At 37.0% G+C, this 12930-nt stretch overlaps 1 protein-coding gene across 2 annotated transcripts in view; it reads right to left on the bottom strand.

The window, feature by feature from the left end:
• The window catches only part of TANC1 (tetratricopeptide repeat, ankyrin repeat and coiled-coil containing 1), a 138365-nt gene that overhangs the window by 104386 nt on the left and 21049 nt on the right, over window positions 1-12930 (bottom strand). For both annotated transcript variants that reach the window (XM_081313979.1, XM_081313980.1), the window contains exon 2: window positions 9234-9313. In XM_081313979.1, the coding sequence (XP_081170105.1) occupies window positions 9234-9294 (61 nt within the window). In that variant the 5' untranslated portion in view covers window positions 9295-9313. The remainder of the gene's footprint in view (window positions 1-9233; window positions 9314-12930) is intronic.

The raw sequence follows: 12930 nt of genomic DNA, 5'->3' as shown, positions 1-12930 counted from the left end.
CAAAAACACAATCCGAATAAACAGTCCAGGTCATACACAAATAACAACGGATAAGCAACAGCAACAGTCCAGGGAGTATCCAAAATACAATGTCTTCTTACTGGTCTGAAGGTCAAGTACACAGTTCCTAAGGTTTAACACAGTAGTAAGCCAAAAAGCAAAAACAATGAGAGCAAAGAGAGAGAAGCCACGTTTCAAGCTCCCTCTTATCGCCGTTGGAAAAACGTACACACCCATTGGCCAATTAGCACCTTAAGGTTATAACATCATGGTTTATATATTTCCAACCCAACCAGGTAGGCTATAACCATATGCCTAACATTCCAAATCTTTTTTGAAGTCAGCCAAGTTGAAAAATGTGTATAAGTCAAAATTTCCTATATAGCAAAATCAGATTTATTTTCCTACATGAAGCAATGGCAGCTGAAAAAAGGCTATGACTCTTCTAAGAGGTTATAATCATAATCATAATAGTAAAGTTGGAAGGGACCTTGGAGGTCATCTAGTCCAACCCCCTGCTCAGGCAGGAAACCCTATACCATTTCAGACAAATGGCTGTCCAGTCTCTTTTTAAAAACTTCCAGTGTTGGAGCATTCACCACTTCTGGAGGCAGGTTAATTGTTCTAACTGTCAGGAAGTTTCTCCTTAGTTCTAGGTTGCTTCTCTCCTTGATTAGTTTCCATCCGTTGCTTCTTGTCCTGCTTTCAGGTGCTTTGGAGAATAGCTTGACTCCCTCTTCTTTGTGGCAGCCCCTGAGATATTGGAACACTGCTATCATGTCACCCCTACTCCTTCTCTTCATTAAACTAGACATACCCAATTCCAGCAGCCGTTCCTTATATGTTGCTCTTCTCTGTACTCTTTCCAGAGTCTCAACATCTTTTTTACATCGTGGTGACCAAAACTGGATGCAGTATTCCAAGTGTGGCCTTATCAAGGCATTGTAAAGTGGTATTAATACTTCACGTGATCTTGATTCTATCCCTCTGTGAAGGCAGCCTAGCACTGTGTTGTCTTTTTTAGCAGCTGCAGCACACTGCTGGTTCATATTTAAGTGATTGTCCACTAGGACTCCGAGATCCCTCTCACAGTTACTACTATTGAGAAAGGTACCCCCTATACTATATCTGTACATTTGGTTATTCTTGCCTAAAACCTTACTTTTTTCACCATTGAATTTCATTTTGTTAGATAGCGCCCAGTATTCAAGTCTGTCCAGATCCTCCTGTATCTTAAGCCTGTCTTCTGGAGCGTTGGCTATTCCTGCCAGCTTGGTGTTGTCTGCAAATTTGATGAGTTCCCCATCTATCCCCTTGTCCAAATCGTTGATGAAGATGTTGAAAGAGCACTGGGCCCAGAACAGAGCCCTGGGGCACCCCACTACACACTTCCCTTCATGTAGATGCGGTTCCATTGAGGACCACACGTTGAGGACGGCCAGTCAGCCAGCTACGAATCCATCTAGTGGTGATGCTGTCTAACCCACATTTTTAAATATGGTTTTAAATGTGGTTTTTAGGTTAAAGTTCTGATCTCGTAACAAAGCACTAGATGAAATCAAACTAAATCAAACTAGTGAAACTCTTCAACTCACAACCCACAATTGAGTCCAAAATTTCCATTGCTAAGCAAGACAATTATTAAGTGAGTTTTGCCTATTTTACAACCTTTCTTGCCCAAGTTGTTAAGTTAGTAACCTGGTTGTTAAGTGAATCTGGCTTCCCCATTGACTTTGCTTGTCAGAAGTTCGCAAAAAGTCATCACATGATCCTGTGACACTGCAACCATCATAGCTACATGCCAAGTGTCTGAATTTTAATCATGTGACCATGGGAGCACTGCAACAATCGTAAGTGCCAAAAATGGTCATAAATCACTTTTTTCAGTCCCACTGTAAGTTCAAACAGTCACTAAACAAATGGTTGTAAATTGAGGACTGCTTATATACGTAGAAAGAAAACAGTGTTGCAGAAGTTATAGAGCACATTCATGTATGCTTCTACACATTTTAGATTTAATAATATGTTAAAGGACTGAACTGGCTTTATTATTAATAGTATATGCTCATTCTTGTTTCCTTTTCCTAAGTTTTAGATTATTTTATCCATTATTACATATGGATAGAAACATCCTCTTCCCATTCAAATTCTGCTTATTGCCGCAAGAATTCCCCCAACTCTGTTACTTTTTATTTTAAAATACTATGGGTTCTAAGAGAAAGATAGTTAAATATGTCCATTATGCCAGTTTGAAATAATAATAAAACACTGGTTTTAATACTTAAACATTTATAGAGCTTTTTAAAAAAGAAAACTCTAATATATTTATAAAATGCCAACTGTGCTGTAGAAATGCTACTGTATTAAACATTTTATAATAATCAACAACAGAAAACTGGAATAGGATCAAATCATAAACAGATCCATATATTTTTGTGTGTGTGTGTGTGTGTGTTTTAAAAAACTTTTGTTTATGAAATTGTGCTAAAAATCAGATTGCAACTTGAAAAGATTTGAAGCAAAGCCCAATATTTACAATGAACAGATCTGAACTTTTCATACCAGAAAATTAAAAGCCTGTGACATATGGCCTATATGATGCACATCAACGTAGTTTGCCTGTTTTAGCTTTTCAGATGTCAAAAATGATGTTTATGATTTTGAAAATTGAAAATCTTGGAGACCTATCGGAGAAATACTAATAACTACTGTTTCAGATTGCTATTGTGTTAACATACCACCACCACCACCCAAAAAAAAGAAAGAAAGGAATTATAACTCTGGCCTCAACTAGAGATCTCCACATGGAAGACAATGGCTTTTTAATTATGTAGTACATTGAACTGTCACAAATTGTCTGGCACTGCCTTATTTCTTAGACTGTAATCCTGAAGCTAAACCCGGTCCTGAAAAAATACCGAGCCCCAAGCATCTGAAATCCATAAAGTGTTATTTTCAACAGCTATGTGCTACTCTTCCCATATTCCATTCGCTTTTTTATCTTTTTTTCTTTCCCTCTAGGGGTTTTCTTTTGAGCATGCTGATTTGACATCCATTCCTTCAATTGAGGATCTATCTTCTTTTTGTTGCTGGATCCTTTCTATAGCCGTTTAAAAGCAAAGACAACTTGATAACAGCAAATATGTTAAATTATCCACTTTAGATAATCCCTTTTACTTCAGCTTTTCTTTTGCATTCAGGACCTCAATAATTTATTATTTGTTTGAAAAATAGTAGGGAGTAGAATAGCACAATTTGAAGGTCATTGTAACTAATGTTGATAAAAGTCTGCTTCAACAATTGGACGCACCATGTGCTTTATTTATATAATATTAAGCCATCTGTCAAAAGGAGTGCAGGTGGAGCAAAAGAATTTCTGTTGTTTTTTTCACAAGGTGCTCCAACATTAGAAATGCAATCACTATTACTTGATTCAATCCGTTTAAATTAAATACTGTTAAGGAAAGGCTGCACTTTCCATTTCAATTTTGTCCAGGAATACGCCTCACTGAACACAGCTGAATTTATATCCGAATGAACAAAATCGCATTGTTGCAGATAGCAATATAAACATTCCATAGGAAAACAAACTGTTTCTTAGGTCATTTTGTATCCCTCTGGAAAGAAACTCTTGTCTCATTAGAGAACTGTATTACTCACATCTCTGTTAAGGAGGTTAGAATCTTATGCATATTCAATGCATAATCTTATGCATAAGTAATCAGTAATTTTCTGGTTCTTTGGAAAGGTATTAGGAGGTTTGGACTTTGAAGAAGCAAAATAGAGTATTGATGCTTTTGAACTTTGTTACTGGAGAAAACTCTTCAGAATATTATGGATGCTCAAAAAAACAATCAATCCAGAGTTTTCATTTGAGGCACAAATGATCTGGCTCAGAATATCATATTTTGGAAGCATTATGTATAAAAAAGACCTACCCTCATTGGGTAAGCGTATAATGCTGATGAAGATGGAAAGAATGAGAAAAAGAGGATGCCCACCAGCAAGATAGACAAATTCAGTCACAGCAGCAACGGATGCATTATTAGAAGTCCCAAAGGAACAGGCCACAGACAGATTCTCCTGGAGACAATCTACATGGCCAGTAAAAGTTGATAACAACTTGATGGCTCACAAGCATTAGATCATTTTCAGGGCTGCTTTAATTCTGAACTCATCAAAATTGGAATGTAATCCTTGAAGAGTTGTTTGAGTATCTTGTTTATTTTATTTTATTTATTTAATCTCTAAACCGGCAATGTAGCCTAAATGACTTTATACTAAAGTATTTTATGCTGAGCCTAAACAAACCACAATGAGGTTTATCTACAATATACACCACAGCTAGTAGTTATACCTGCATGAAACAGTAAACTAGATTAATGGGGAATCATGGTTTATAGTGAATAAACTGTGTGCATAACATATTTGCTCCACTTGGGCTTTTCTACTACCTTGAGCTACTTCAAGATCTCAATGGAACTGGGGCTCCAAGTCAGTCGCATTTATTACAAACCACAGTAGTAAGTCAGGTTTTACTCTTGATTTACAAAATGTGGCACAGTAAACCAGAAAACTCTGGCAAGGGCCAAGAGGAAGCAAACACATTATTATTTTAGTTTTTCCACATTAATTCAAAATTATATGTTTTAATCAGACTTCCTCATATATTTACTTGTTCAATTTACAGTTAGGGTTCCCATATTCTGGCTGAGCATCTACTAGATATAGAAAATTCCAACTCATTGCACTCATCTGGCATAGATATTGAAACCCTATTAATAGTCCATATCCTGTTCAAAGCTCTGTACAGGTTCTGTCCCTGCACACTGGACAGCCTGGATGCTGTGTGGAATTAGATGGGGAAGAACCATCTTTGAATAACTCCTATCAAGACCTAGTGACATGGGGACTGGACCGCCTAGATCTGAAGATATTCCAACTTTTTTGAATGGAGTGGTGTGCAATTTGAGATTGCTTAGATTCACAGGTCCTGCTTGATGTGGTCGGACTTTGTCCAGTGAGTTGTGCCTTTTTCCTAGATTGGGGGGAGGCCTTTATTCACTCATTCAGGCCCAGGTCACTTTATGGTTGAATGCACTGTACATGGGCTGCCTTTAAACATCACCCGGAAGCTTCAGCTGGTCCACAATTCAGCGATGCAGGCAATAATAGGCATCACTCAGAATGCCCATGGAACACCTCTGCTTTGCAAACTGCGCTGGTTGCCACTCTAACGGAATGTATAGATGGCTTTGGGGAATAAGGGGAAGAGATACTACCTAGGAAACAAATCACACAAGAAACACAGGAGCCCCAAATGTTTTAACCGTCAGAGAAAGAACTTAGGAAGGACATATCCTAATGCAGGGGTGTCAAACTTGCAACTGACTGGCAATGGGGCGGGCGCGGTTTTGCCATGACGCATCCAGCCTGTGGGCCGGCAGTTTGACACCCCTGTCCTAATGGGTCAAGCAGTTAAAAGTAGTGGGTGGAAATTTGTACTTTCAGACTTATTGTAATGTAACCTTACAATAAAGTAGAATTACTTCATGCAGTCATATTTCCTGTCTGGTTTACCTAGGAGGGCTGACAGCCAGTTTGCTTCTAGGTGCAATTCAAGGTGTTGGTCTGCGTATAAAGCCCTACGTGCCATAGGACAAAATTATTTGAGGAACTGCCTGTTTCCCGTAATATCTGTCCAGCTGACTCAATCCAGCAGAGGTGGCATACTCTGGGTTCCGTTGATTAAACAATGCCATCTTTTGGGAACCCAGAAAGAGTGCCTGACCTCTGGAATGAGGTTCTTCTGAAATATAAATGGTCTCTAGCCTGCTGTTGCCCAGGCCTTTGGTAAGCACAACTGATGTCCTTTTATTTCCTTTTCCTTGTTCTCCTCCAGGCTGTTTTCTCAGCCATCTTGGTTCTTTGCTCTGTGTTCTTGTATTACATTTTTTAAAAAGTATTTTTAGCAATTTGTAAACCACCTGAGAATCAAGTCACTGAGAATCAAGCAGCATATAAATGTGATGAATTATTATTATTATTACAGGGAGATCTTCCAATGTTTTATCCGTGCAACAACAAACCTGTGAGGACGGCTGGACTGAGACAAACTGGTTTGAAGTGAGTTTCCAAGAGGGAAGATAGACTTATAGAGCATGAATCTACCCAGGGGTTATTTCAGCATCTTAAAAGGCCTAGAATTTGCTTGATGCCAAACTGAGATATGAAACCACAGATAAACGCCATACTATAAATCTTTCTCTGACACTTTTACAAACCATTCCTTCCCTTCTTATTCTGCCTGACAATATACTTTTGTTTAAAAGATTTTACTCTTCAGCCTAGCTGTATCCAGTTGTTGCAGAAAAAATTCTGAAGCACTTTATGGGCATTTTAATCTGTATCTAATTAACAATATCAAATGCATATTTTAGTCTTAGCTACAGTACCAATAATATAACAGATGTAGTTTTACTTTGATCTACAACTTCCCTCACTATCAAGTGTACACAGCTTAATTTCTCATTAAAATGTTCTTGCGACAATTCCCATAGCTGCTTCTCTTTGCAGGACCCTATTATTACTAACAGCTATTTTCCTCACATACTCAACAGTAAAGATTTAGTATTTAAAAAAGCATTCTTATTGAAAGAAGCAACACAAAAGAATGAAGTTTTGCCCAGGCTTCAGAATAAAACTTTAACAGCTGTATTTTGCTTTGGGTCAGAGGAGCACAGTCATGATTCATGCCCCTTTCTGAAATCAACTAGTCTCAGCGATCTTTAAAATGGCTCTGATGCAGAAGAACTCTATATTCAGAGGAGGTGAAGGAAAACAAATTAACATGAGACAAACTAAAGACCATTTGATATCATTATTTGTGTGCAAGAGTCTGACTTTAAAAAAAATGCAATTAAATCAAACTACAGATTTCTGGCAGCTTATTGTTGCCCTTCAGCTGCATTAGATCTCAGTTTTGCTACTAGCCATGCTGATTGGGGCTGATGAGTTTAAATCTTGCCACAGAGTTTTATCTAATACTGTCACTCATGCAAATTATTACAGTCAGTCCAATTTGAACAAAGAGCCACCAGTGAGCCAGAAAATAATTTCTTGTTTGCCAAAATAACCTTTTAGCATGTTATCAAGCAGCAAATAAACTGCTATGTTTACAGCAAAGATTTTCTAGTATATTTTCTTTATTTATGTTGAAGGATGACTTATTAAGGTTGGGGGCAGACAAATGGCAGAAGCCTTTTCATTGTGGTTTGGATTTTCTCATATTGTGTAGCAGCATGGAAGGGGGAAATTTTGCAGTATGCATGCCACTAATTTAGCCAAGAAAGGGCCTTTAATGGCCTTTCAAGTATGGGGATGCTATAGTCTTATATGTGATCCAGTTATACTTATACTCATCAGAAGAGGAAATAAAAGATGCACTCATCCATTTCTTTCTAAAATATAGTTGCAATGATGTCATGGTATCACTAGGCATTTCTCAGGCATTGCAGGAAGGCAAAAGTAAAAAAAAATTGCCTACCCTTGGCTTAAATTCTTTGTTTAGGAAACTTTACATTTTACATTCAAACTGAAAAGACGTCTTGCTCACAGAAGGCATTTTGGACATATTGATAAATGTTTGTAACTCTAATTTCATTATACAATAAGCTGGAAATCTGAGACAAAATTATTTTTTAGAAATGAATGTCAGCCTTAGCCTAATAGCTGTGGCCTTGTACACCACTACTCTCACAATATTTTTATCCAGCTGAAGGTGAAATGATATTTAATTTATGCCTTAAGTAGCCTCAGGAATTGAATGAATGTGAAATACTACATATTGCAGATAAAACTTTATTATTTTATAACTTATCTGAAGCTTTCAGAGATTGAGGAAAATGATTTTGGTATTACTTTATGGCTTCTCCTGAATATCTGATGGCACACTGCATTTATGAGGCCTGTATATCTAGAATTCACAAAACATAGTGTGCTAATACCTATAAAGTTTAGATTAAGATAAGGGCTAATAAAGTGAACTCAGATATTTGAAACCAGATCCTCTCGGTCTCCAACATATTAATCATATATAATAGAAGCACATATAAATCACATATTAACAATGTATTCCATGGGATAAGAATGTAGGTAACACAAAGGCTCAAGTCTCACTGAGGTATGTCTCCCCAATCTAAATGAAATATGTTTCATCAAAACATCGCAACTGCCTCACTGTGCACACCATTCAACTCTAAAGTTTAGGTATCCTTTCTTCTTTTGATGGACTTTTTCTCAGGAAGCTGGCTGAATTCTTTATCAAGTAAATCATATGAAAAACACATAATCATGTAAAGGGAATAAACGGGCACTGCTCTGTTCTTTAAGAGCTAAGTCACAGAGTTATTTTCTAAAGAGAAATTGCATAAAGAAAACTTTTAGAGTTATTATTAAATCCAGTATCTCATCACTCTTTTAACCTCAAGGCTTGTTTCTCAATTCCCTGCAAGAAAGCACATTTCTCTGTTTTCCTGGGAGGTGTCAGGAATAAAAGAAAATACATCATGCTAGAAGACCATGGACCAATGATAGCATCAATCTGAGGACAAAGGGCCATCAGAAAGTTGCATGTCTTCCATCTCTTGACAAAGGAGATTAGCCTTGCCCCACATACCAAGATGAACCTGCAAAAGATTCCTTTCCCTTCTCTTACTTTCCAAAGAATATCCATGTCCAACTTTCCATTACTCTGGGATTGACAAGTTAAAAGGATGTTCCCTCTAGTCCAGGGGTCCCCAACCCCCAGGCTGGGGACCTATACCAGGACACGCAAGGGGCAGGCAAATGCGCACAGCTCAATTTGTGGGAGTGGTGAATGCGCGCACCAGCTCCTTGTGTAAGTGGAGCTACGTTGTGAGCGCACGTGCCCGCTGCTTATGCAGAACCCTAACGCTTTCCCCCTCCCTGGTGGTCCCCAAAGCTGGAAAGGTTGGAGACCCCTGGTCTAGTCCTATACAGTCCTCAGGGAACTAACAGTCACTCCTTGCAATCTATTTCAAGAGTGGGAAATCTTTAATTCCTAGGAACTTTCAATCTGCAGAAAAAAAGAAGGGAAGCTAAGAGTTATAGCTGAAGTACACCAATTCTCCACCTGTCATCAACTGTAAAATATTTAGAAATCAATTGCTCATAATGTGGGATATGTGTTTAAATAAAGTAAAATATCCTACCAGATTCCTTCTTGTTTGCCTTTCCACCATCTCTGCTTTTTTTCAAAACTGCTTTTAACATTTTAGCACTGTTCTTTTTCCTAAAACAGAACACAGGATATTATAGTCTTAAATGACTGCACATGGGAGATAATACCAGTGTATTTAATTTTTGCACATTGCACGCAAATAAACAAATGTAATAATTCAAAACATGTTGAGGGCATACTTCTATTTTTAAACAATCATGTTATATTAGTGAAACCAAATACTGATGGTAAAAAAGAACGATTAAATACTAAAAGCCAGTGGCCAGGGGTTTACTGTCTCGTTATAAAGAAAAACAGCACACAACATTTTCCACATTCCACATATAATTAAGGTTAGAAGGCTAAACCTGGATAAGTTACCATTAGGCACTTGGGCACAAGCATGTCTGGTTTTTGACCAGAGTTCATCAAGAGAGGAAATAATCTGTACCATTACACTATCTACTATAAACGGAGGGAAGTCTAGGCAAGATAAGCATCCTTGAAAGAACATTCCTCAGTATGTTTTAAAACTCCTATGTAAAAACAGATTTAAAATGAAGTCTGAATTATAGAAGTAAAAGAACTAGAGGTTTCCAAGTATTTCCTGAACTTCAACCCATAAGATCCCTCACCATTGTTCGAGCTAGCTGGGACTATTAGGGTTTGTAGTTAGCAACATCTGGAGGGCTATAGGTTCCACATTTTTTTTGAAGGCCACTTTAGATACTCCAGATGCCCATGGATGATACTTTTTTAAAGGCAGGATTTTTAGTATAACACTTTCTGGATGTATTTTCCCCCCTTTCTTAACAACAGATCTATTAGTTAACAGCTTGATGCTAGATTTTTGGACAGAAGTGAAAAGATGCTTCAAAATGCATAAGAACACAAAAACAGAAACTGTCTTCAACCCATTATTTAAATACATCTATTTCCTTGGATCGTGTGACACCTGTGAACAGCAGCTATGTGATTCCTGAAAAGGCAGGGCTGCTTTATGGAGTTGCAAGTAAATGCTACATTCATACATCCTTGGCGTTTAAATTACCTTTTTGCTTTCAGACCTGTGTGTCTGAAATTCTCTAGTATTTGGCATCTTGGATATGTTTATTTCATTTAAAAGTGTCACATTTTTATTGAACACAAATTTTATTAAACACACTTTTATGGCTGCCCAACTCACACATGTTGACTCTGGGTGTCCTACAATATTAAAAACCCATAGGGTAAAACCTTAACCCTTCCTCCCTGCACCTTCATCAAAAGTAGCAATATCTGGTCATCTTGCCAATACGTCCCAGTAATATTCCTATTTTCACAGGAATCTCAATAGTACCATCTAAAATGAGTGCAGTATGTTACTTCTGATTTCAAGGAGATCATCACTCATCAAGAGAATTACGGAGGTATATTTAATCACAAAATAGCTAAGAGACTTAAGCTTTCACACCTGACGACTGGACAAAATGTTCTTATGCAGCATGTGCCAACCGACTCTCCAGTGCAAAAAATATCTACTATAATAATTGTTTTATGAATATCTGGTGCCAAGAAAGTCATTATCACTTCAGTTTTTGGTTTTCTCTCCACTCCTGCCATGGTCTTTTTCGTTGAATTACCCATTACATCTGTTCCATGATGTGAAAACATTTGGCATAATTATAGTATTCGATTATTATCTGGACAAAATTATAATCAGTATCACGAAAGCACTTTTTCACTTAATGTAATGCATGTAAATTGCAGCAATTGCATTGAAGTTTATTTCTTTATGAATAGATAAGAAGAAAAATCCTTGTTATTTAGAAGAGTTGTATTAAATGGAAGAACATTGTCTATTTTTTAAATTTGAAATTTTGTGTAGTAAATAAGAAAATGACTTATCATGAAATGGATAATTTTTGCAAGAAATGAAATTTATTCTTATCAAAGGAACATAATACATCTTATGAACTATAATAGTCCATGAAAGTTTATACCACAAAGTCTTTGACTACATTAAGGTACCATGACTAGAATTAATTATCTTTTTTTTTAATTTGAGATATTCAGTAGGGAGGAAACGGCTACACAATTTTGTTATTCACTTTTCTCTATATGAACTTGTGGTGAAGTATCAATCCCTTTCTATTTGGATAATATCCCAGGGATGAGAATGGGGACACTGGAAGAAAAATCTCTGAATATAATTATTTTCATTTTCATTATTTTGTACAATATTATTCACTTATGAATTGTCCAGAAGTGGCAGTGATCTGCAAGGAATAAAAGTAAGATATCACCATATACTTTTGGAACAAAGCTGATATCTCTGTTCTGGATATGTCAATTTTCTTGTTGACACTGAGGAACAGTATTACTTTTTCTTTAGTGCATGGCAAAAACATTTTTTTAAATACAAAAAAAGCCTTTTCCTTTGTGACTATTTTGCAACTGAATACAGTATGTTCTTTATATATTCTTCAATGTATTTTTTTAAAAAAATGTTCATGGCTCCAACTTATAAAAGAGGGACAAATTATTACATGTGGTGGAGTCCATATGTTTTCTGCTCAAAGTATCAGCAGACTTCTTTGAAGTTTTCAGAGCCCCACAGCTGTGCAAGTACTGCAAGATCATGAGATGGCTGTGATTTACATCTCTAACATTCCAGCCAAAACTACTAGGAGCCTCTATTGTTGCTACTTCCTCTTGCAAACACCAGATTCTTAATCTCATTGTTCTCTTTTCCACTCTCCTGAACAACATTTTAGAACAGCATGGTTCTAATTTTAGGCAGAACCCCGAAGCCTTTTTCCAAAAGCCACTTTTTTTTGCATTTCTCACATCTATAATCTGAATTCAGTTCAGTACTTAGAATAGCCAGATCACATTTGGTTTTTAAAATAACTTTTTTCAGCTTCCTAACTCATGTGAATATCACTAGGGCAGTCTTTACAGTAATGTCACCTATGAAAAGCATCCAAATGTTTTTCTTCACACTGCAAAATATTGCTTTGGGAACATGGCACAATCTTCGATTTGGCAATCATGTTTTTCTTAATCTCCTATCATATCTACAAGTGTCTAATGAACAATCTTTCCATAACAGTTATTTTACATTTCCAAAGGATTATATGAATACTAGTGGTATGCAAGTTCATGGGCTAACCCAGGGGTGTCAAACCCGATCGCATCGCGGGCTATATCGTGACTTGTTTCGCCCTTGCTTGGCCCGGGTGGGTGTGGCCTGCGTGGGACACATCCAGCCGGCGGACCGTGTGTTTGACACGCCTGGGCTAACTCCACTGAAAAGAGTGATTTGTGCATATCTACTACACTGATTTCCTAGCAGAATGGTAAGTCAGAAGTAGGAGCTACAACAAATACTTAACTATCCAAAGGTAAACATTGTGTAGAGTTTTCTATTTTGCAAAATATTAGTAATCTGCACACCTTTGAACTAGAAATTATGAACAAATGGCAAGAAACTGACCCTTTTTTTCCATGTTGTCCTTGCCAGTGTTCAATTCCAGTATATTTGTTTCAGCCACAAGTCACTTTAAGAATTTTTTTTTTTAGAAATTGGAAAAAGTACTGTATAATAATATATAATTAGTAGGTCAAAGCCATGGGATCGCATTCCACAAATTCTGCCAATGTATTTCATGGCAGTTTTAAAAAAAGTATCAAGCATTATTTCTTAG

The sequence above is a fragment of the Vipera berus genome, assembly GCF_964194415.1.
Source record: "Vipera berus genome assembly, chromosome: 1".
NCBI classification, from domain to species: domain Eukaryota; kingdom Metazoa; phylum Chordata; class Lepidosauria; order Squamata; family Viperidae; genus Vipera; species Vipera berus.
The sequence above is the reverse complement of the archived record's forward strand: the minus strand, read 5'-3'. Positions and strand labels throughout refer to the sequence as shown.